This window comes from Ictidomys tridecemlineatus, chromosome 6 (assembly GCF_052094955.1).
Source record: "Ictidomys tridecemlineatus isolate mIctTri1 chromosome 6, mIctTri1.hap1, whole genome shotgun sequence".
NCBI classification, from domain to species: Eukaryota; Metazoa; Chordata; class Mammalia; order Rodentia; family Sciuridae; genus Ictidomys; species Ictidomys tridecemlineatus.
Window position 1 is genome coordinate 8,778,770 of NC_135482.1, and position 20,959 is coordinate 8,799,728.

At 35.2% G+C, this 20,959-nt stretch overlaps 1 protein-coding gene across 1 annotated transcript in view; it reads left to right on the forward strand.

Annotated features, from left to right (window-relative positions):
* Dmc1 (DNA meiotic recombinase 1) overlaps positions 1-20,959 on the forward strand; it is a 35,944-nt gene that overhangs the window by 3,369 nt on the left and 11,616 nt on the right. Inside the window, exons 4-12 of the mRNA XM_021724371.3 lie at positions 541-687; positions 2,552-2,634; positions 8,018-8,070; positions 9,516-9,557; positions 11,093-11,165; positions 12,957-13,048; positions 14,013-14,086; positions 14,214-14,328; positions 14,975-15,035. Of these exons, the coding sequence (XP_021580046.1) occupies positions 541-687; positions 2,552-2,634; positions 8,018-8,070; positions 9,516-9,557; positions 11,093-11,165; positions 12,957-13,048; positions 14,013-14,086; positions 14,214-14,328; positions 14,975-15,035 (740 nt within the window). The remainder of the gene's footprint in view (positions 1-540; positions 688-2,551; positions 2,635-8,017; positions 8,071-9,515; positions 9,558-11,092; positions 11,166-12,956; positions 13,049-14,012; positions 14,087-14,213; positions 14,329-14,974; positions 15,036-20,959) is intronic.

Here is a 20,959-nt window from a genome sequence, read left to right on the forward strand (position 1 = left end):
ATTTTAGAAAATAGAAGCAAGAAAAAAAAATCCTGTCTTTTGGTGATCTTCTTATTTGCATTCTCCTGGGGCAGAAGAAAAAAAAATCTTTAAAAAATTTAGAACATTTTAATAATGAAGTTCTGTAGAAGGAAGGAACTGAACTGAGGGGGTGGATGTGTGATAAATTTGTTAGTTTTTCCACCAACAGACTTTTCTTTTGAGTTCCCTGTTACATTGCCATGGTCTCACTAACATTCTTGGGAAATCAGGGCACAGCCAGAACATTTGGCAGCCTGGTGGGTATGTTCTACTCAGATATTTCCAGAACATTTGGAAATATTTTTTACCATCCTCCTTCTTACTTTTGTCTTGTCTTCTGAAATATACCTAAGGCTCTTGCAAAGCACTCAGTATCAAAGCAGTATTCCACCTGGTTGCTTGTATAAAAATGGCATCATGATGGAAGGAGATGGACAGAAAAGCACATGACATACATAGTATGGGAACCTTTTAGGCTGGCATTTTATAAATCTGTTGTACCCATTCTTCCATTTACAGAACGTGGCTGACATTAAGAAACTGAAGTCAGTAGGAATCTGTACCATTAAAGGGATACAGATGACAACAAGAAGAGCCCTATGCAATGTCAAAGGGCTTTCAGAAGCCAAAGTGGACAAGATTAAAGAGGCTGCCAACAAACTCATCGTAAGCAAAATCCACTCTTGCTGTTTTAGTTTAGAAGGACTTCATGAGCCTTTCTCATTATGTGAGAATTCTGAATTTCTGTAGATCATAATATGTGATTATCCCTAAGTTAATGTTTTAATCATTTTGGTTCCAAAGCAATATCAATCAATTTCTGAAAGATTGTGGTAGGGAATTAAGAGACCTGGAACACTAATTAAGGTAATTATTTTTACCAAAACTTTTCTTTTTGTCTCCCTTTATGCTACTTCTGACTTTCTGTTTCTCTGCCTTTCTTTCTCTCATTTATTTTTTTTACAACCTCCTTCTTACTTTTATCTTGTCTTCTGAAACATACCTAAGGCTGTTGCAAAGCACTCAGTATCAAAGCAGTGATCCTCTTCTGGTATAATAGGCCAGTTGATGAGCACATTGGTGAGCAAAAGGCTAGCAGTGATTAGTTCCACATGTGTGTGACTGATAGAAATGACCATGATGATGCCACTGATGATGCTCAAGTACCCATACTCTCCAACTGGGCCCATGGACTGTGAATGGCCTATGAGCTGTCAGGCAAAAGCATATATGCCTTTGACCCAAGCTTTTGTGTAGAGCTCTTAGGGACCAATAGGGGTACCAGCTCTGGAACTAGGAATGTACCAAAAGTAGTCACCAAGTGTCCCTTTCTGCAGAAGATCAAGCCTCTCCATTTGTATGTGTGGGTCTCAATCCAGTCAAGTCCAGAAGTTCTCTTTACCAACAGTCGTTTGGTTTCCTTCTTTGGAGACAGGCAGGACTGAAGAGAGATACAAGTAGCATTGTGGTCTTTAACTTGGAGAAGACCCAGCTGAACTCTGAATCCTCCCAGTTGCTGTAGCTTCAGGTCCACTCTGGCAGTATATCCACAGTTCAATTCCATAATTGCCAGCATGTCTAAGGAAGCCCTAAAGCGGTATCCAGGAAACAGTTTGAGAAACTATTACTTAATAGCTCTTAGATATTAGTCTTCTTTGGAACTTAAATTTCATCATCAAAGAAAAGAACTCCTCTTTTTCTGCACCCAAAGTCTTATCCTTTCATAGTGAAAGCTAGGTCTGGGCTTGTTCCTCCATCTCCTAAGTTCTTCAAAGTTTGAGAACCATTATCACCATATGGAATAACAAAGGGAAACATATTCAACAACACAGGGATCCACTTTCACCACTGCACTGTGCAGTTCCACCACTGTAAAGTTGTAGCTCATTAATTAGCAAATATGTACTAAATCTACCATGTGAAAAATGTTGTCATATATTCATGGAAACAGGTATTTCTGTTCTCCTTGAAACTTCTAGAGCTGGAAAAAAAATGATAATGTAGAATAAAATCATCTGAACCATTCAGAAAAATACCATTCTGCTTTGTGCCATGATTATATTTTATTTAATGTTCATAGCTATCATATGAGACACTATTATTATCGCCACTTGACCCAAAAGTGAAAACTGATTTACAGCAATATTAAGTAATTTATCCCATATCATATAACTAGTAAGGACCAGAGATACAATTTGAACCTAGGAAGGATGGTTCAAAGTTAGTGTTTTTAACCATGATCTGGTCTACCTTCAAAGATGTCAGAATTGTAGCTCATACCAAATGATGACCTTGATAATTGAGCATATAGTTTTGAGTAGCATTTGAAAAATTAAAAAAATTGTTGTAGTTGTATAGAATGCCTTTATTTTATTTGTTTATTTATTTATTATGTGGTATTAAGGATTGAACCCAGTGCCTCACACATGCTAGGCAAGCACTCTGCCACTGAGCAACAGCACCCCCAGCATTTGAAATTGAAACCATTATCTTATACCCTTTTTGAATCTGTCTTTTTATCTTTCTATAGGAACCAGGATTCTTGACTGCATTTGAATATAGTGAGAAGAGGAAGATGGTTTTCCATATCACCACTGGGAGCCAAGAATTTGAGTGTGTATCTCAACATTTTTTATAACCTCTAAGTACAATCTTTGGAATACCATGTTTCTTTTCTTTCATCTGGTTGTTATTTCTACTATAATCAGTAGAAATAGCTTCTTTTTTTGGAGTAGCTTGTTGGTTTTTTTCCCCAAAAAATACAAACCAAAGAAATTGCAGACTGCTTATAGGAATAGGATTAAATTTATTCCAAGAAATTCAGACCCAAAATATAAGTGATTTCTGAATCAGTCTATATTAATCTATAAACTATTTTTAAAAATCAGTTTAACTTTTCATTTCCTTTCCTTCTCCACTGATGAAGAAAGTTTCATTTCACCTTTTGAGCTTACTTAAAAATCAGTTGTTAGCCAGGCACAGTGGTGCATGCCCATAATCCTAGCAGCTCAGGAGGCTGTGACAAGAGAGTCACAAGTTCAAAACCAGCCTTGTCAATTTAGCAAGGCTCTGAGAAATTTAGCGAGATCTGTATCAAAATAAAAAATAAAAAGGAATGGGGATGGGCTGGAATTGTGGCTCAGTGGTAGAGCGCTCGCCTAGCATGGGCGGGGCCCAGGTTCAATCCTTAACACCACATTAAAAAAAATAAAGGCATTGTGTTGTGTCCATCTACATCTAAAAAATAAATATTTTTTTTAAAAAAAGGAATGGGGATGTTCTCAGTTGTTGAGTGCGCCTGGGTTTCTTTCCTTATAAACCCACCTTCAAAAAAAAAAAAAAAAATCAGTTGTTAGGAGCCAGATGTGGTGGTACATGCATGTAATTCCACACTCGGGAGACTGAAACAGGAGGATAACAAGCTCAAGGCCAGCCTCAGCAACTTAGTGAGACCATTAGCAAATCAATGAGACCCTGTCTCAAAATATAATAATAATAACAACAACAAACAACAGTGACTGTGGATGTAGGTCAGTGTCAAAGCAACCCTGGCTTTAATCCCCAGTAACCAAAAAAGAAAAAAAATCACTTATTCGATTGAATATTTTAGAATAATACAGGATTGGTTTTGCATTTCAGCAGGGACAATTTTAATCTTATTCCTATAATTTTATTCCTTTTTGTTTACTATTTTATGATTTCTAAGACATATTATCTTCCCAAACCCATGCAAATTGATTAGAATGGGCTCTTTGCCTACCTTACTAGGCAGAATTAGTCTTTAAGTTAGAGTAGTGTTCAGGAGCAATTACAACAAAAGCAGTATTAAAGTATTCCTGAAAACTCTGGCTTTATAAGAAAGGGCAAGAAAAAAGGATTTCATAGTCAAATATACCACCATTTTGAATGTTTAGTGAGCAACTCAGGCTTCACAGATTCAAAACCAAACTTTTGCTCTTTGCCCTATATCTGCTCCTCCTGCAGGTCCCTCATCTGAGATCTTTTTAGTGATCTTCAGACCTAAAATCTTGGTGTCATTTTTGGTATCTTCTCCCCCACCTCCCACACTACCTATAATCTATTAACAAATCCTGCCTTCTAACTAACCTGTTTCTTTCAGACCTTTCCCCTACTGTTTATGCTTGATACAAGAACCAGAATAATCTTTTTACTTAAGTATGTATTTTTTGGTACCAGGGATTGAAACTAGGGGTGCTTAACCACTAGGCAACATCCCCAGCACTTTTTTTTCTTTTTTTTGAGATAGGATCTCACTAAATTGCTTAGGGCCATGCTAAATTGTCAAGAATGGCTTTGAAGTGCAATCCTCCTGCCTCAGTTTCCCAGACCACTTGGATTACAGGCATGCACCACCTGCTCCATCCTTTTAAAATGTAGATCAGAATGTGACACTCTACTCAAAACACTCCAATGACTTCCCATTTTAGCTAGAGAAAAAGCCAAAGTCTTCCCCAATCCCTAATCAAATCTCATCTTTTATTCTTCTGGTTTACTGTGTACCTGAAACACTGGCCTGTTTGCATTGCCTAGAATGTATCAGATACATACCTGCATCATGGCCTTTGCATTCAGTGTCCCCTCTGCCTGGAATACTCTGTCCTTGTATATCTCCTTTACTAAAATGTCACATCTCAAGAAGGCCTTCTCTGATCACTTTATTTGAAAATGTAAGCTCCCCTCCTTTAAATTCTGTAATATTTATCCCATTTCTCATCTTATTTTTAATCATACCATTTAATAATGTCTGACATGCTACTTATGTTTCTTAATTAATTAAATTTTTGAGGTGCCTCATATATACTAAGCCAAGTGCTCTATCACTGAGCTATCTCCCCAGCCCTTTACTTTTATTTTCTGACCTCCCTCTAGAATGTAAGATCCATGAGGCAAAGGATTTCAGTATTTTTTGTTCTTTGCTTTATTCACCAAAGGTAAAGTGGTTCTCAATAAATATTTGTTGAATGACTAAATAAACACATAATGAATAAAATAAGTTTACGAAGTCCAATCTACTCTATATTCTTCTTGAAGATTCACCATGCCTTCTGGCTTAATAAAGGATCTGTGAAATCCTTCAGTAAGACAAAACACCTTTTTAACCCAGCACTGCCCCACAGAACCTCCTCTCCAACTCCCATGGAAGAGTCTTTGGGAAATCCTGCCCCAAGGCAAATTGTTGAAAATCAAGTTGATCAATAAAACATTTGATTCCAGTGACAATCTGACATCCCCCAGTTACTCTGCCTGGTGGCTTATGAACCTTTGGGCTATATAAATTAATATTGAGTTTTCATTGATGTTTGCTTTTGAGCACAGAAAAGATCACTCGGGAGCTAAGTTTTTTAAAATTAATATTTGATTCATTAAAATTTTTCTTAAACTTTTAAGTTCTTTTATAAATCTAGTAAATTTAAAGAGGGTTTTTTATGATATGGTTAACTAAATTTCCTCAAGCATTTGAAGTTGTACATTTAGTATATTGTATTTCATCAGTCTAAAAATAAATGGAGAGACAGGCGCTCCAAAATAAATGAATTTATTTGGGAATAGTAGAGAATTGCAATTTGGAGTACACAAGCTATGGCAGGCCACAGGTGTATCCAGGAGGGTGGGTGAAAGAAAAAGAAACCAAAATTTACAAAGATCAAAAGTCACAGGAGACTGTTACTGTAGTTGGTGTTAGCTTATTGGCTGAGACAGCCATTGCTAGGCATGTATCCTTGTACAAGCACTCCATCTAGAACATTGCAGTCTTGAAGTTCTCCCAATAAGTTCTATTACTGGTCTACTGAGGAATGTTTTTTAATAGGTCTTGTTTGAATCATGTATGTGTGAGAACTTCTATTCTGTGGACTTGTCAGGTTCTGTTTTGTTAGTTTGACATAAGTGACTTCATTTTGGTACTGGTAGCTCTCATAATTTCCTTTAAGAACTTTGTCTAATTATTAACAAGCAAGATCTTCCCAATTACCTAAATATCTTTTGAAAACCAATGAACTTATAAATATAGTGGGACTTTGGCACTCATAAATGTTCAGATACTGTTTATGAACTTAGTTATCAACTTAAAAAATCATAGTTCTATATCATTTAATTATCCAGAGACTATTCTGCTATTATAAAAAGACCAAATTTCCTTACATTTTAAAAGTTCTCAAAGAACAAATATAAAATCATCATGAAAATTACTTATCATCATGAAAATAGTAAGTTGTGGGTTTTAAGTTTTATCTCTATTTTAAAATCTTCTTAGATATAAAACATTATTTCTACATCTAATTCTGTATTTTCCTGAGTTTCACAAATGAAATAATTATATTACCCCAAATAATCTGGGGTACACTCCTAGACAAATTTTGGGGTTACCTTTGCAGCCTGATTGTATTACATATCAACCAGAAATTGTGTCTGGTATTTTTCAGAGCTATAGCCTTTCAGGGTGATTCTTTTACAAGATGAGGAGAGGCAAGTAAAGCTCTCTTTTAGTAGTTGCCTGACCTGTTACATCTCCAAGGGCGAAGCCTCCAAATGGGGTGATTGCTCAGCTTACATGTCCTTTAGATTCAAGCTACACAGGTCAGTATCTAGATTTTTGTGTTCTTCATTGAAGTCTGTATCCCTCACTAAGTTTGTTTGTAACTTCCAACATTGCTTCAATTTACATTTAAATTGCTCTCTTAAACTAGTAAATTCTCTATTATTCCCAAATTCCCAAACTACATCCATAACTCCTAAGGCTTTGTCTGATCAGTGATCATATCTCCAAAGACTTGCTAATAGAAACTACAAGGTTTTTTAAGTGTTCCTACCAGGTATTAACACAGTTAACACAATGTTAGTTGTATTTGATGAATGAATGAAATCATAACTTAAATTTAGTTCTTTTCATATCAAGAACATTAAATGCCTGAAACATTGGGTTACCAAATAAATATATGCTATCAAAACCTGGCAGTTATTCTTCTGACTGCTAATATTACCTATAACATCTTTAAGCATTTTCTATTCTGACATGTTGTCCTTAAAATTTGGTTTATGTGAAATAAGCCAAACATGATGACAATCTCTGGATTCTCCTAATATCTGCTTTTTGTGTTTCTTTTTTTTCTTTCTTTCTTTTTTTTTTTTTTTTTTTTTGGTACCAGGGTTTGAACTCAAGGGTACTCAACAGCTGAGCCACATCCCTAGACCTATTTTTTTATATTTTATTTAGACACAGGGTCTCACTGAGTTGCTTAGCACCTCACCATTACTGAGGCTGGTTTTAAACTCACGGTCCTCCTGTCTCAGCCTCCTTAGCTGCTGGGATTGCAGACATGGGCCACCATGCCCGGAGATTGCTTTTTGTGTTTCTCATTGTATTAAAAAATTGAATAGTCAGTTGACTTTTAGAAACATTGTCCCTGCACAATTTGAAAAACCCAATTAATAACTAAGATCATTGGGCTGGGGATGTAGCTCAGTGGCAGAACACTTCCCTACAATGCACAAGACCCTAGCTGTGTTCAAACCCCAGCACTGTAAAACAATAACAAACAAAGACCCTACATTTTAATTGCAATTCAATTTAAAAGAATAGTGGAGCGCCTGTAATCACAGCTACTCAGGAGGCTGAGGCAAAAGGATTACAAATTATTATAAGCCAGCATGGGCAACTTGGCAAGACCTTGTCACAAAATAAAAAAATAAAATAAATTGGGATTGGGGCTCAGTGGTTAAGTGCTCCTGTGTTCAATCCCATATGCAAAAAAAAAAAAAAATTGCTTTGTTGATCCACCTGCCCATACACAATATTGAACCTATGAACTAAACAGGTAGAGTGCCATTTATTCAGACTAGAATTCCTGTGCATGTTTATAAAAATAGATGGGTGAGATAGATGGATGGATGACAGGTAACTAATATACAAATTCTTTCTCCTTTCTTGAAATCCCTATTTCTATGCCTATTACTAATGCTTTCTTTCTATTTCCAGTAAGTTGCTAGGAGGTGGAATTGAAAGCATGGCAATCACAGAAGCTTTTGGAGGTAGGTGGAACCTTAATATTTTGTTATATGAAATATATATTTATGCATATCTTTGTATACACACATATAATTAAACAAACAACAGGGGCAGGGTTGTGGCTCACTCAGTAGTGGAACACTTGCCTAGGTTGTGTGAGGTACTGGGTTTGATTACTCAGTACCACATATAAATAAGTAAATAAAATAAAATAAAAACGTATTTTAAAAATAATGATAATTAAACAACAAATAGACAAATAATTTCCTATTTTTTAACATTATGAAATCTCAATTATGATACAAGATCATTTGGGGCTGCAAATCCATCCATTAACAGATGGTTCTTGGGGCTGGGGATGTGGCTCAAATGGTAGTGCGCTTGCCTAGCATGTGTGAGGCACAGGGTTCGATTCTCAGCACCACATAAAAATAAAATAAAGATATTGTGTCCACTTAAAACTAAAAAATAATTTTTTTTAAAAACAGATGGTTCTTATTGATATTTTTCATCCTTTTATCTCTGATTACTAGAGAAGGGAGTAAATTTTTTTCTCTTATTCCTTCAAAAGATAATTGAATAATGAGGTTGATCTTACATCTAGGCAATGCGTGTTCCATGAACAAAGAGATTTGTTTCTCTCTTCCCTGATTATATTCTCTCATTTTAAAGACAGTTCATGCATAGCACATTAAATACCATGTTTGATAATTCAGTATTTGCTCTCCTTGAGGAACTAAATCAGTTTTGTTGTTTTTGTTGACTTGGGGAACCAAATCTGGTTTTTGTTATTTCTATTGACCCAGGCCTAGTGACTTATCCTATTCTGCATTTACTGATATTTGTGAGTTTATTGTTTAATTTTAATTTATGAGAATTCAATGGACCTAAATTGGCAGATAGGAAATATAGAGGGAATTTGCTTCTACTGGTTACTAGGGGTTGCCACCAGTTTGAGATCTCTTCAGTTCCTTCAGTTCAGTGGGAGAACCCCAGGTTTTCCTTTCCTTTCCTTTGGCTCCTAAACTTTCATTATGTAAGTATTCCCATGGAAATGGAATAAATTAAATTTAAATTAATTTTTATTTAAAAGACAGTTCTGTGGGAAAAAAATCTTATTCTTGTAACTATTGGTATTCATATGCGCAGAATCCACGTATGAATTGATACAAGAGGTATTTTTTCCTGTTTTTTTTTTTTTTTTTTTGGTTGTAGATGGACACAATACCTTTATTTTATTTTATTTTATTTATTTCTATGTGGTGCTAAGGATCAAACCCAGGGCCTCACATGCTAGGTGAGCAGTCTACCACTGAGCCACAACTCCAGCCCACAAGAAGTACTTTTGGAGTGAGATTTGACAGTTGGGAAATAGAACAATAATATCTTGAGTCTGTGTTTGATTTTTTAATGAAAATATCTAAAAACTAACTCTGCATGTTTTTACTACCATTTCTATATTTCACAGAATTTCGTACTGGAAAAACTCAGCTCTCTCATACCCTTTGTGGTAAGGACACATGACAACAACATAATCGCAGTAATAATCATAGCATTCAATTATTCAGCATTTATGTTCCTGACACTTTACATAATCTTATAATCTGAACAAATTTGTAAGAAAACTGAAGCTCAGAGAGATCAAGTCAACTGCCTACAGTTGCCCAGATACCAGAGCTGGTTTTTGAATATGAAATGCTTGAGATACTGCACCAGGAATACCTGAATGGAAATTTTAAAAAAGGCAAATTGGTATATGAATGTGTTGGAAAGGGGAGGCATCCACTGTCTCAATTTCCCCATTCCATCTTTTCTATGTCATTTTATAAAATGACACAAAATCTGTTGACATCTAGAATCCTTTGCTTTCTGTGAAGTAAGGTTGGCCCTAAGAGAGACTTAAAAACAATTTTCCTAAGACAAAATAAGCAAAATATCTCCTTTTTCACAAAGACACTACTTTGCATTTCTTTGACTTACTTAGCAAAAACTGGAATCAAAATGTCTGACTCCAGTGTTGGCTTTACCATTAATACCTGTGTGACCTTGGGCAAATTGCTTTGCCTCTCTAATAATGATAGTGCCAAATCTTTAAAAAGAAATAAATAAATTTCATTTATTTTAAAATGAAATAATGCACATACCTGTACAAAATAACTCGCTAGTGTTAATTATTGCAGTGTGAAAAACAAATTCATCTTAAATTTTTGTCATACATTAATTGAAAGTAACTTAAATGAGTTATAGAGCATAAATTATATTTGTCATTATTTCTTATAAAAAAGAAAATTAGTAGCCAGATGCATTGGTGCATGCTTATAATCCCAGCTACTAGGGAGGTTAAGACAGGAGAATTGCAAGTTCAGGAGCAGTCTGAGCAATTTAGCCAGATCCTGTCCCAAAGTTAAATTTAAAAATGACTAGGGATATAGCTCAATGGTAGAGTTCTTGCCTAGCATTTGTGAGGAAGCCCTTAGGTTCAAACTCTAATATTGCCCTCCCCCTCCAAAAAAAAAAAAAAATTGAATTCTACTTCCATTTCTTTGGAACAACTAAATTGTATGAGTATTTTCCATAGTGAAAAATGTTGAAATTCTTTATTGAATTAATTTATCCCACAGAATACTTATTATTTCACCACTGATTAATAAAATGAAAAATACCGCATACTTTTTAGAAACTAAAGGATCATTTTTTGTTTGTTTGTTTTTTTGGGAGGGGGTACTAGGGTTTGAACTCAGGAGCACTAGGCCACTGAGCCACATCCCCAGCCCTATTTTGTTTTTATTTAGAAACAGGATCTCACTGAGTTGCTTAGTGCCTTGCTGTTGTTGAGGCTGGCTTTGAACTCTCCTGCCTCAACCTCCCCAGCCACTGGGATTCCAGGCTCCAGGCGTGCGCCACTGCACCTGGAAAGGATCATTTTTTTCTTTATCAAATTTACTAAAGAATTGCAACCAGCATAAATTCAATGTGTATTTATATATTCATTAGTACAAAGTTTATTTACTCCTATTAATATTGACTTTTTAAATTGCCCCCTAGTGACGGCTCAACTTCCAGGAGCAGGTGGCTACTCAGGAGGAAAAATTATCTTCATTGATACAGAAAATACTTTGTAACCATTTTATTTAAACAAGATGCTAACACAGTATGATATAGTAATGTAACTAACAGAGAGTTTGTTTGAAATACGTAATTTTTGTAATCATTCCATAAACCAGCAATAATGAGAAAAGCCAAAGGGAAAAACAATTACTGGTCAACTTCTCAAATCAATTTTTAGTTAGATTTTCATTTTCCACGTGGGATTGGTGTAAAACTGACAAAAAAAAAGTGGTAGAGCATTCATATAGCACGTGCAAAGTGCTGAGTTCTATCCTTAGCACCACATAAAAATAAATATTTAAAATAAAGGTATTGTGTTCAACTACAATGAGAGGGGGGAGGGAATTATATCTTATTCATTTTAATCCTCTTCTCCAAAGAAATTTGCTCATAGAAGATAGAAGGATTATTAATTCATTCAAACTATGGCCTCAAAGGGGAAATATGGAGAGAAAGAACACAAAAGGAAGAAGGGCAGAAGCTGTTTGAGTCACAGAAAGAACTTCAGCTTAATAGAAGTGTGAAGTAGTCCAGAATACAAGGCGGGGCTGGAAAGGTTAGCCACAAAAGGCTTGGAAACCACACTGAGGGCATAAACTGCATACTTTTGCAAAAATCTAGGCAAGTAATGAGCAATTGATCTAAGTGGAAGAGTGACAAAAAGAAAAAAAAGAGAAAAATAAAAGGACAAGAAACAGAAGGAAAATGACAGGATTTAATGATTGTATTTTTGGATAAAAAAGTTTTGAGAAACCACTTGCAGGGATTTTGTTTAGATATTGGGAGAATAATGAGGCTAACAATAGAATTGGGAAGATTATGTTTCAGAGAAAAGTGATGTTCCATTTCTAAAAATATTTTTATTTGTGAATTGACCTTTATTTAATTAATTTATTTATACGTGGTGCTGAGAATCAAATCCAGTGCCTCACGCGTACCAGGCAAGTGCTCTACCACTGAGCCCAGCCCTGATGTTTCATCTTAATGAGCTTAATGTGAGGTACAGGAGGATATACAAATGGCAGTTGGAAGTACTGAACTCAGCTTGAGGAAGGGTGGGACCAGAAATATAGATTAATTAACCAAAGCAGGAAGAGAACTTGGAAGAGGAAAGAGAACTAAGAACACAACTTTGAGGTGTGGCTAAAATGAGGAACTTACAGAGGTAGAGGAGTAAGATGCAATCTGGTTGTTGAAGCCAAGCAAAGGAAAATTTCAAGAAGAAGAGAATAATCAATAATAGTATACAGAGAGGGAGAGAGAGGTTTTGGAAATACAGACTGTAAACTGAAAAACATCACTGATATTGGTCATCACGAGTTCAAGGGTTAGGTTGCAGTAGGGCTTCTTGCAAATAAATACTAAGGGGAGTGAGACACATGTAATTGCCCAGTGGATAAAAGAAGAAATACAGTAGTTGGAAGAGGTATTAGGTTCTTTTTAAAAATATTTTTTAGTTGTAAATATCTTTGTTTATTAATTTATTTTATATGTGGAGTTTAGGATTGAACCAGTGCCTCACACATGCTAGGCAAGTGCTCTGCCACTGAGCTACAGTCCAAGCCCCACCTCCTCACCATTTCTTTGATGGTTATCACACTATATAAGGTAAATTCAGGCACTTGTGAAAAATAAAATATGGTACAGAATTTAAGTGGTTAATAGGATCCTTCAGAATACTTTTGCATGTACACAGTTTTGGCTCTGTTACTTTACTTATTTAAGGTGTTATATTTTGTAGTTGTTGTGTAACTTTTTTTTGGAATTGATTTATTGGATCCTTAATCATGGCAAACTCCAGCCGTCCAGATCGCCTTCGGGACATTGCTGATCGCTTCAATGTAGACCATGATGCAGTACTAGACAATGTGCTGTATGCGCGTGCATATACCAGTAAGAGCCCCTGCAATTGGATGTTTGGATTATTATAAGTTGGCAGGACTCAGAGGCCCTGGTTGAGTCATGCCCTGATTCCTGGCCCATAGAAATTGTGAGACAATAAATGTGTTTTGTTTTAATCTACTAAATTTGTGGTAAACTGTAATGTAATGACAGATCATTAATACAATCCTTATTTCTGGTCAAAAATGTCTGAGATTGGGGCTGGGGTTGTAACTCAGAGGTAGAGTGCTTGCCTAGCATGCGTGAGGCACTGGATTTGATCCTCAGCACCACAAATAAAAATAAAATAAAGATATTGTGTCAACTTACGTAAAAATTAACAAATAAAATAACTAAAACGTAAATATTTTTTAAAATCTGTGATTTAAAATTATCCACTAAAATAGAGTTTCTAGGGATAAATTTTATAGTTTAATACTTTTAAATACATATCATTCTTTTTTAAAAATTTAAAAAAGTTGACATCACTGATTTACAATTGAGTGACACAAAATTTGGACTGTTTTTCCTTGTTTTATTAACTTTTCTTCAAATTAATTTTCCCACAAATTTTATCATCTGCTAAGTCCTCAGGTACTAAAATGCCCTCAAATAATTTCTTATTCTTTGTCTTTGAAATACAGAGGGGTGTGTGTGTGTGTGTGTGTGTGTGTGTGTGTGTGTGTGTGTTGGTGTGTGTGTTGCTGGGTATTGAATCCAGGACCTCATGCAAATATGTGAGGTATGAGCTCTACCACTGAGCTCTGCCCCCAGCCCCCAGAGCAACATTCTTTTTGGATAAAGTAGCATTTGCCATGCATGCTAAGGCAGGATATGCAATCATGTTTAGTAAAGCCATAAATAATTAAGAGAATCCTTCAAGGACTCTTTGTTGCCTGGTTCCCAGGGACACAAATGATCTTAGCCTGTGCTGCTCCTACCTTTTCTAACGTTTTCTCACTGCATTTTCTATTAGGTGAACATCAGATGGAGCTACTTGATTATGTAGCAGCAAAGTTCCATGAAGAAGCTGGCATCTTCAAGCTACTGGTACAAGCTTTTAAATATTGCTCACTCACAGAGCTATTTACCATATTTTTCTATTAATTCCTATATTTTAATGGACTTATTCCTCCTATTTTTGAATGTATATTTATTTTACATTAATCCTGTGCAGATCATTGATTCAATAATGGCACTTTTTCGAGTGGATTTCAGTGGTCGTGGAGAGTTGGCTGAACGACAACAAAAATTGGCCCAGATGTTGTCTCGACTCCAAAAAATCTCAGAAGGTAAATCTTTTTTTTTAATATTTATTTTTTAGTTGTAGTTGGACACAATACCTTTATTTTATTTGTTTATTTTTATGTGGTGCTGAGGATCGAACTCAGGGCCTTGCATGTGCTAGGCAAGCACTCTATTGCTGAGCCACAACCCCAGCTCTAAGAAGGTAGATCTTTAAAATAAAATGGCACTATCCAAATTACTATATGTTTTGCAGAGAAGCTCAGAATAATGTCAGGAGGTAATATTTTTTACCATCATGGAAATACAACTCTTTAATAAATAAAAAAAGGAAAAAAAAATTTTTTTAAAGAAATACAACTCATGGGCTGGGGATATAGCTCAGCTGGTAGAGTGCTTGCCTTGCATTCACTAGGCCCTGGGTTCAATTCCCCAGCACCACAAAAAAAAAAAAAAAAAAGAAAGAAAGAGAAAGAAATACAACTCTTAAAATTAAAATATTGATTCTGACTTTGATAATAATAACAAAAACTTTAAATAAAATAATTTCTGTTATCAATGAAAAATGGGAATATGATCTTGTTTATAAAATAAATTCATGTATAATATTCCTAAGCTCTGAAATCTAAATGATGAACTTTTTATCTTCTTATTATCCTTCTCTAAGTTTCTTAATTTAATATCTTTATGCAGAATATAATGTGGCTATTTTTGTGACCAATCAAATGACTGCTGATCCAGGAGCAACTATGACGTAAGCCCCAATATTCTGCTTTTGTACTTTACAGGTTAATATCAAGAGGTTTAGAGTGTAGAATAAAATAATTTCAAAATAATTACCCTTGATGTGAGTACAAATATATCACAAGTCACTTTATTGCAGAATGCATAGTATTTCATAATTGCAAATATTATGTATTATCTGGAATCTTGTTTTTCTCTAATTCTTTATAAACTAAAGCAAGTGTTTATTTAGCAGTACTGCAGTCTACACTTTGATCTACGACTAAAGGCAAAATGAAAGACAGTAAGAAAAAAAAAATCCTAAGGAAATAAAAGCTTTTATTCCAGATACACAAATGGTTTCTATTACCTTGATAAATTGTTAGCCTAAAAACTAAAAAGCAGGCTTCCTTCAGGATATTCATGAGATATCTTTTTAAAAGGCCCTAGAGAGAAGCCTCCTGCTTCGAGAAACAATTTCAGTCTATATGAGTGAATTTGTGGCCTGCTTCGAGAAACAATTTCAGTCTACATGAGTGAATTTGTTGAAGTATTTATGCACATAACAGAACTACTAATGGCTCTGTGTGGAAGATGGCAGGGAACAGAAGGATAAGGAAAAATCAAATAGGATAGTAAAAGCAGAAAATATAAAGAAAAGTTTATTGTCACTATCTAAAATTTTGAGCATTATGGATCTGAATAGACAGTCAAAATAACCCTAAATTTGTGATATTAAATGATTTTAAAGAACATTTTCTTTAGAAATTTTTTAACTGGAGGAAAGGTGCAAGATATATATATGTATGTGTGTGTGTGTGTGTGTGTGTGTGTGTGTGTGTGTGTGCACGCGCGCGCGCTCATATATATGTATACAATGTACCAGGTTCATCAATTAACATTTTATTTCATTTTTTCTCCTTTGTGTATGTGTATGTGTTGGTATGTATGTATCTATAAAATCTCTTTGTCCATACACACAAACATACTCATACATACACATGCACATACATATGTATTATTATTTTGATGTGTGAATGATTGTAAGGAGTTACTTTATTTCCTCTGATCACTGAGAATTATTTGCCGACACCATTAATCTTTACCTCTTAGAACTGCAGTCTATCTCTTCTAAGAACAAGAATATTCACTTACATAACTACAATATAATTATCATAATCAGGATATTTAAGATTGGCATAGTAGTGTTATCTAATATACAGTGTCTTGCTGGGTATGAGGATGCCTGTCTGTAATCCCAGCAACTTGGGAGGCTGAGGCAGGAGGATTGCAGATTCAAGGGCAGCCTCTGCAACTTAGCAAGACCCTGTCTCAAAATAAAAAGGTCTGGAGATGTAGCCCTGTGGTAAAGTGCCCCTTGGTTTAATCCCCAACAACAAAGATAATATATATTAAAGTTGTCTCCAGTTATTATAATAATGTTCTTTATAGTTGTTTGTATGTAAACCATTTTAAAGGAGTTTGTTTTGTTTTTTTACCTTCAGTTTAGGATCAGTTGAAGATCATGTATTGCACGTAGTTGTCATATCTCTTTAGTCTTCTTTAGTCAGAACAGCTTCTCAACCTTTGTTCAATTTTTATGGCACTGACATTTTTTAAGAGCAATTTTGCAACATCCTCAATTTGGAGTTGATTTTTTTGTTGTTGTTATTTAAAATGCTAAGGCTGGGGATGTAACTTAGTGGTAGCATGCATCAAGCTCTTGGTTTGATCCCCAGCACCACAATAAATAAATACATAAATAAATAAGTGAAATGTTAAACATTTTGGGCAGAAAAACTCTATAAGTGATACACCTACCTTCTTAGTATATCATGTCAGGAGGCACATGATGGCAGTTTGTGACATTTTTAGGATGTTTGATCATGTGATTAAGATGGAATTCATGAGATTTCTTCAGTGTAAAAGATAAAAATTTCTTTTCATAAAAAGTAATTTATTGGGTGAGAATCTGAAGCTTTGTAAATATCTTCTTCTGCAATAGCTTTCACTATTTATTTTAGTATCTCATGCCTAAATCAGTTATTGTTTTAATGGTTGCAATACGAAGTGGTATTACTTTGAAACCAAGGCAACCTATTATATAGTAGCAGATGTATATGTTAGAAGATATTTGATATGCTAATGTAAATTCTATAAATTGTACTGAAATGAATGTCTCTTTTTAGGCTTTTTCTAAAAAGTATTGTTGCATCTTCTGCAGTTTAATACATTTCTCATTTTCAATACCTTTTATGAGTATTTTCTACTTAATTACAAGAGATTTCAACATGATAATTATTAACTATCCAAATGTTATTAAGAAAGTTAAAAGAGATGAGGAAGGGAACTGAGGTTCTAGCTCAGTGGTACAGTGCATGCTTAGGGAGACCTTTGTTCAATCCTTAGCACCAAAAAAAAAAAAAAAAAAAGATTGAGGAGGATAAAATCAATCATTTTTTAATTCAACATATATTTATTGAAAATCTATGTAATTGAGATTCTGGGAAATAATTCACTAGTGAATCAAGAGGCAAAACCCCTTAGTCAGGCCTAGAGGTACACACTTTAATTCTGGTTACTTGGGAGATTGAGATAGGAGGATCGTAAGTTCAAGGACTGTGCAACTTTGCAAAAACCCTGCCTCAAAAAGAAAATTTAAAAATCTGGAAAGTAGCTCAGTGGTACATCTTGCTTGCCTAGCACATGTGAGCTCCTGGGTTCAATCCCCAGTACTGCAAAACAAAATAAAACAAAATTGTAAACATTTGCCTCCATAAAGAATAATAAAAAGAAGAAGAAGGATAAGTGTTGTCCATCTAATCCGACATTTTAAACTCTTGGTACATTGTACATTGTCAGTAGTATAATCCTTGAGTGCCTAAAGCAACCTTCATAAAGTACTTCACAAAAAGAATAATTTTAAACCTAAGAGAAATGGAAGATTTTTAAAGGCTTGCTTTAAAAAGAAAAAATGACTCATTTGCTCAGAGGGAGGAAGTGGGTTGCATTCAAATAAAACAGCACAAGTTAAAGAGCAATGTTCTGTCTTCAGGTGTGGGGAGGGAACATTGAAGAGGCCAAAACTGTCATTCTGGAGTTGGAAGGCAAAGGAAATTCGTAGAAATTAGGTCAGATAGGGGTGCTTTTTCTTATATTTGTAGAAAGTTTCAAAAAGAGTAAAACCATTTTGAATTAACTCTTAAAGATGATGAAAGGAGAAATCAAGAAATGATAGAAAGTTAATAATTGAAGAATGAGTTGGAAAGAGGAGGAGATTTGTAGTGAAGAGAGCTAAGTAGCAGTCAAAGAAGGTAACAAAGGCTAGTATTTTTGCTGGATAGGTCTGCTGTGAAACATCTCCTCCACCTAGCTGAGTTGTAAGGAAACAAGGTTCACTATAATTAGTATGTTCTAAAGTATATTAAATTATAACAGTACAGATTAAATACATGTCTTCCTATAAAGCACAAAATTACTACATCTAAATGAAAAAAGCCAGGACAGTTTTAAACTAAAGAATTTCAAATGCTACTAAAAAACCTCCCATAAAGAAAATATCTTTGTTTCTCTGTGTTGAGGAACTCCAAGCTGCAGCTCGCCTGGAGCCTGTCAGAGAAATATCACTATAATTGGTATGAGTCCCTAAGTACACTGACAATAATTGAGGCTTATATCCCATGCATTATACTTGATTGCACATCGTATTAAAAAGGAACAAAATTATAGAGGCGTGGAGCTGCCATACCATAGAGCGAGCAGCAGCTCCTAGACAAGGCTCACAGATACAGACTTTAGAACTGAAATGATCCAACTGATGAAGGCCTGGGAAATAACAAGTCAGTTGCAGCCTGGTAAGCTGCACTTCGGGGCAAATAATGTCATGCACAACAAATAAGACCATGAAGTTGCCACCTACTTCTGTTATGTATGTTTTCCTAAAACAAAAAGTCACCTCAGAACATTTGCAGGCTTACAAATGCACAGTTTATTCCCCATGCATGTCACCTACTGATTCACATCCTTAGCATAAATCAAGAGGTGATATGTTTAGAGAGAAAAAAAAAATATTAAACCAGGGTCACTAGTAAAGTGACTCTTTATAAAGCATTTAAACTATTTGAACTTCTTCTCCCCCCAAAATGATTTTTTGCTAGGTACTTATCTTATATGTGACCACAGTGTATCTCAGCCTCCATGGGTCTCTCTTGTCTTTTCTGTGAACCCAATTTCAATATGTGGCTACATTCCTTCCACCCAACAAAAAACTAGAATTCCATCTTCAAATTTTTGGGAAAAAATGTAAGTTTTTTTTGAGGGGGGGGAGTTGTTTGTGTGTTTCACATATTTTAGGGAGCAAACAGAGAGAAGTGTTACTTAACAAACTTCTTAAACATAACACTCTTTTTAAAAATGCATCTCTTTATCCCCCAAATTCTTCTCTTTTGACAGTCCTATTTTTTCTCCATGTTCCCTTAATCTCAAAGCCTCCTCCTTCTTGGGCTAGTTCATTCAGCCCTCCTCTCCTCTATGGACCTGTTCTCAAAAATTCCATCTATAAACTTGACCCTTACAAGTCAAAAGCACCAGTGCCTGTTGTCCTCAGGCTTGCCCTAGCCTCTGTCTCTCAGGGTCCATACTCCAACCAAAATATGAGAAGGTATTATGAGTATTCCTCACTTATAAAAGTGGGAATGGAGGCTCAGAGTATTTAATACTTCTCAGTCACACAGTTTAAAAAAGAAAAATTAGGAAAGCCAGGATTTGCACCCAGGTGTCTGATGTTGATGTTCTTTCAGTCTCACCATGAAGCCTCCCATCTCACCCCATCTATAACTCTGTACCTCATGACCCCAGCGTCTTAATTTGAAGTTGGTAAACCAGAATGTTCTGGGTCAACACAGAACTACCCTCAATGATATAATATTCTGTATTCTGTTCAACCAGAGTGGGAGAAATGAATAATCTCTCTCAGTCCCTCTTTATCTCTAATATCCACCCGTCTCTTCCTCCTCCTCATTGTACTTGCTGTTTTCTGAGAAAATGAGGAAAGTAAGTAAGGGAAAAGAAAACATTAAAGAAGAGAAAATAGAGAATAGGGTAATGAAGGGATGTGGGTGGTTTTCTGGTGCTGTTTTAAATTGGTCAGAAATAGAAGTAAATTAAAGCCCTCTAAAGAATGTGAAATGCTATTACACCTTCTTGTACTTCACCTCAATACTTAGCTGCTAGAATACTCAAGAAGGTCAAAGACACATGAAGAAAAATTTCTTAGTCTACATTTCATTGGAAAAGTGAGTGTTTAAACTGAATCATTTAATTAAATTATGATAGTTTTCATTTATGGAGGATCTCTTATGTGCCAGGATTGCTGTGAGGTTAAAGCTAATGTGTATAAATGACCAGGTATAGTTCCTGGCACATAGTAGGCTCCCAATGGATCATATTAAACATATCTTGAATTTTTACCACGTCCCTAAAAGGTAAGATCTTTTTATTCCCATTTCACCATGAAAGAAACTGAGGTTCTAAAAGTAAGTAACTAACCCAAGATAAATAGGTAATCAGGATGGGGTAAGGATTAGGAAAGTAGATAATAATATCAAGTGTAGTCACTGGTCTACTGCTTTACCTCAATTATTTTAATAACTGTCCTATCAGGTACAGTTATTATTGCCTATATAAAATGAAGAAACAGAATAGCTGAATAATTTTTTTCTGAGGTCACATAGCTGACAAATCAGAATTTGAACTCAGGACAAATCCAAAGCTTATATGCCATACAGTACAGTAGGGTTGTACCTGTCAAAGGGAAGGCAGGCATCCTGTCACCTGAGAGGCTTTGCAGGGACATATCCACTACTCTGGTTACCTGACTATGATTTAGGACCTTCAGCCTTGCTGCCAGAGATTTTATTAAGTCAGTCTACTGAGAACTAATGCATTTCTCCAGAG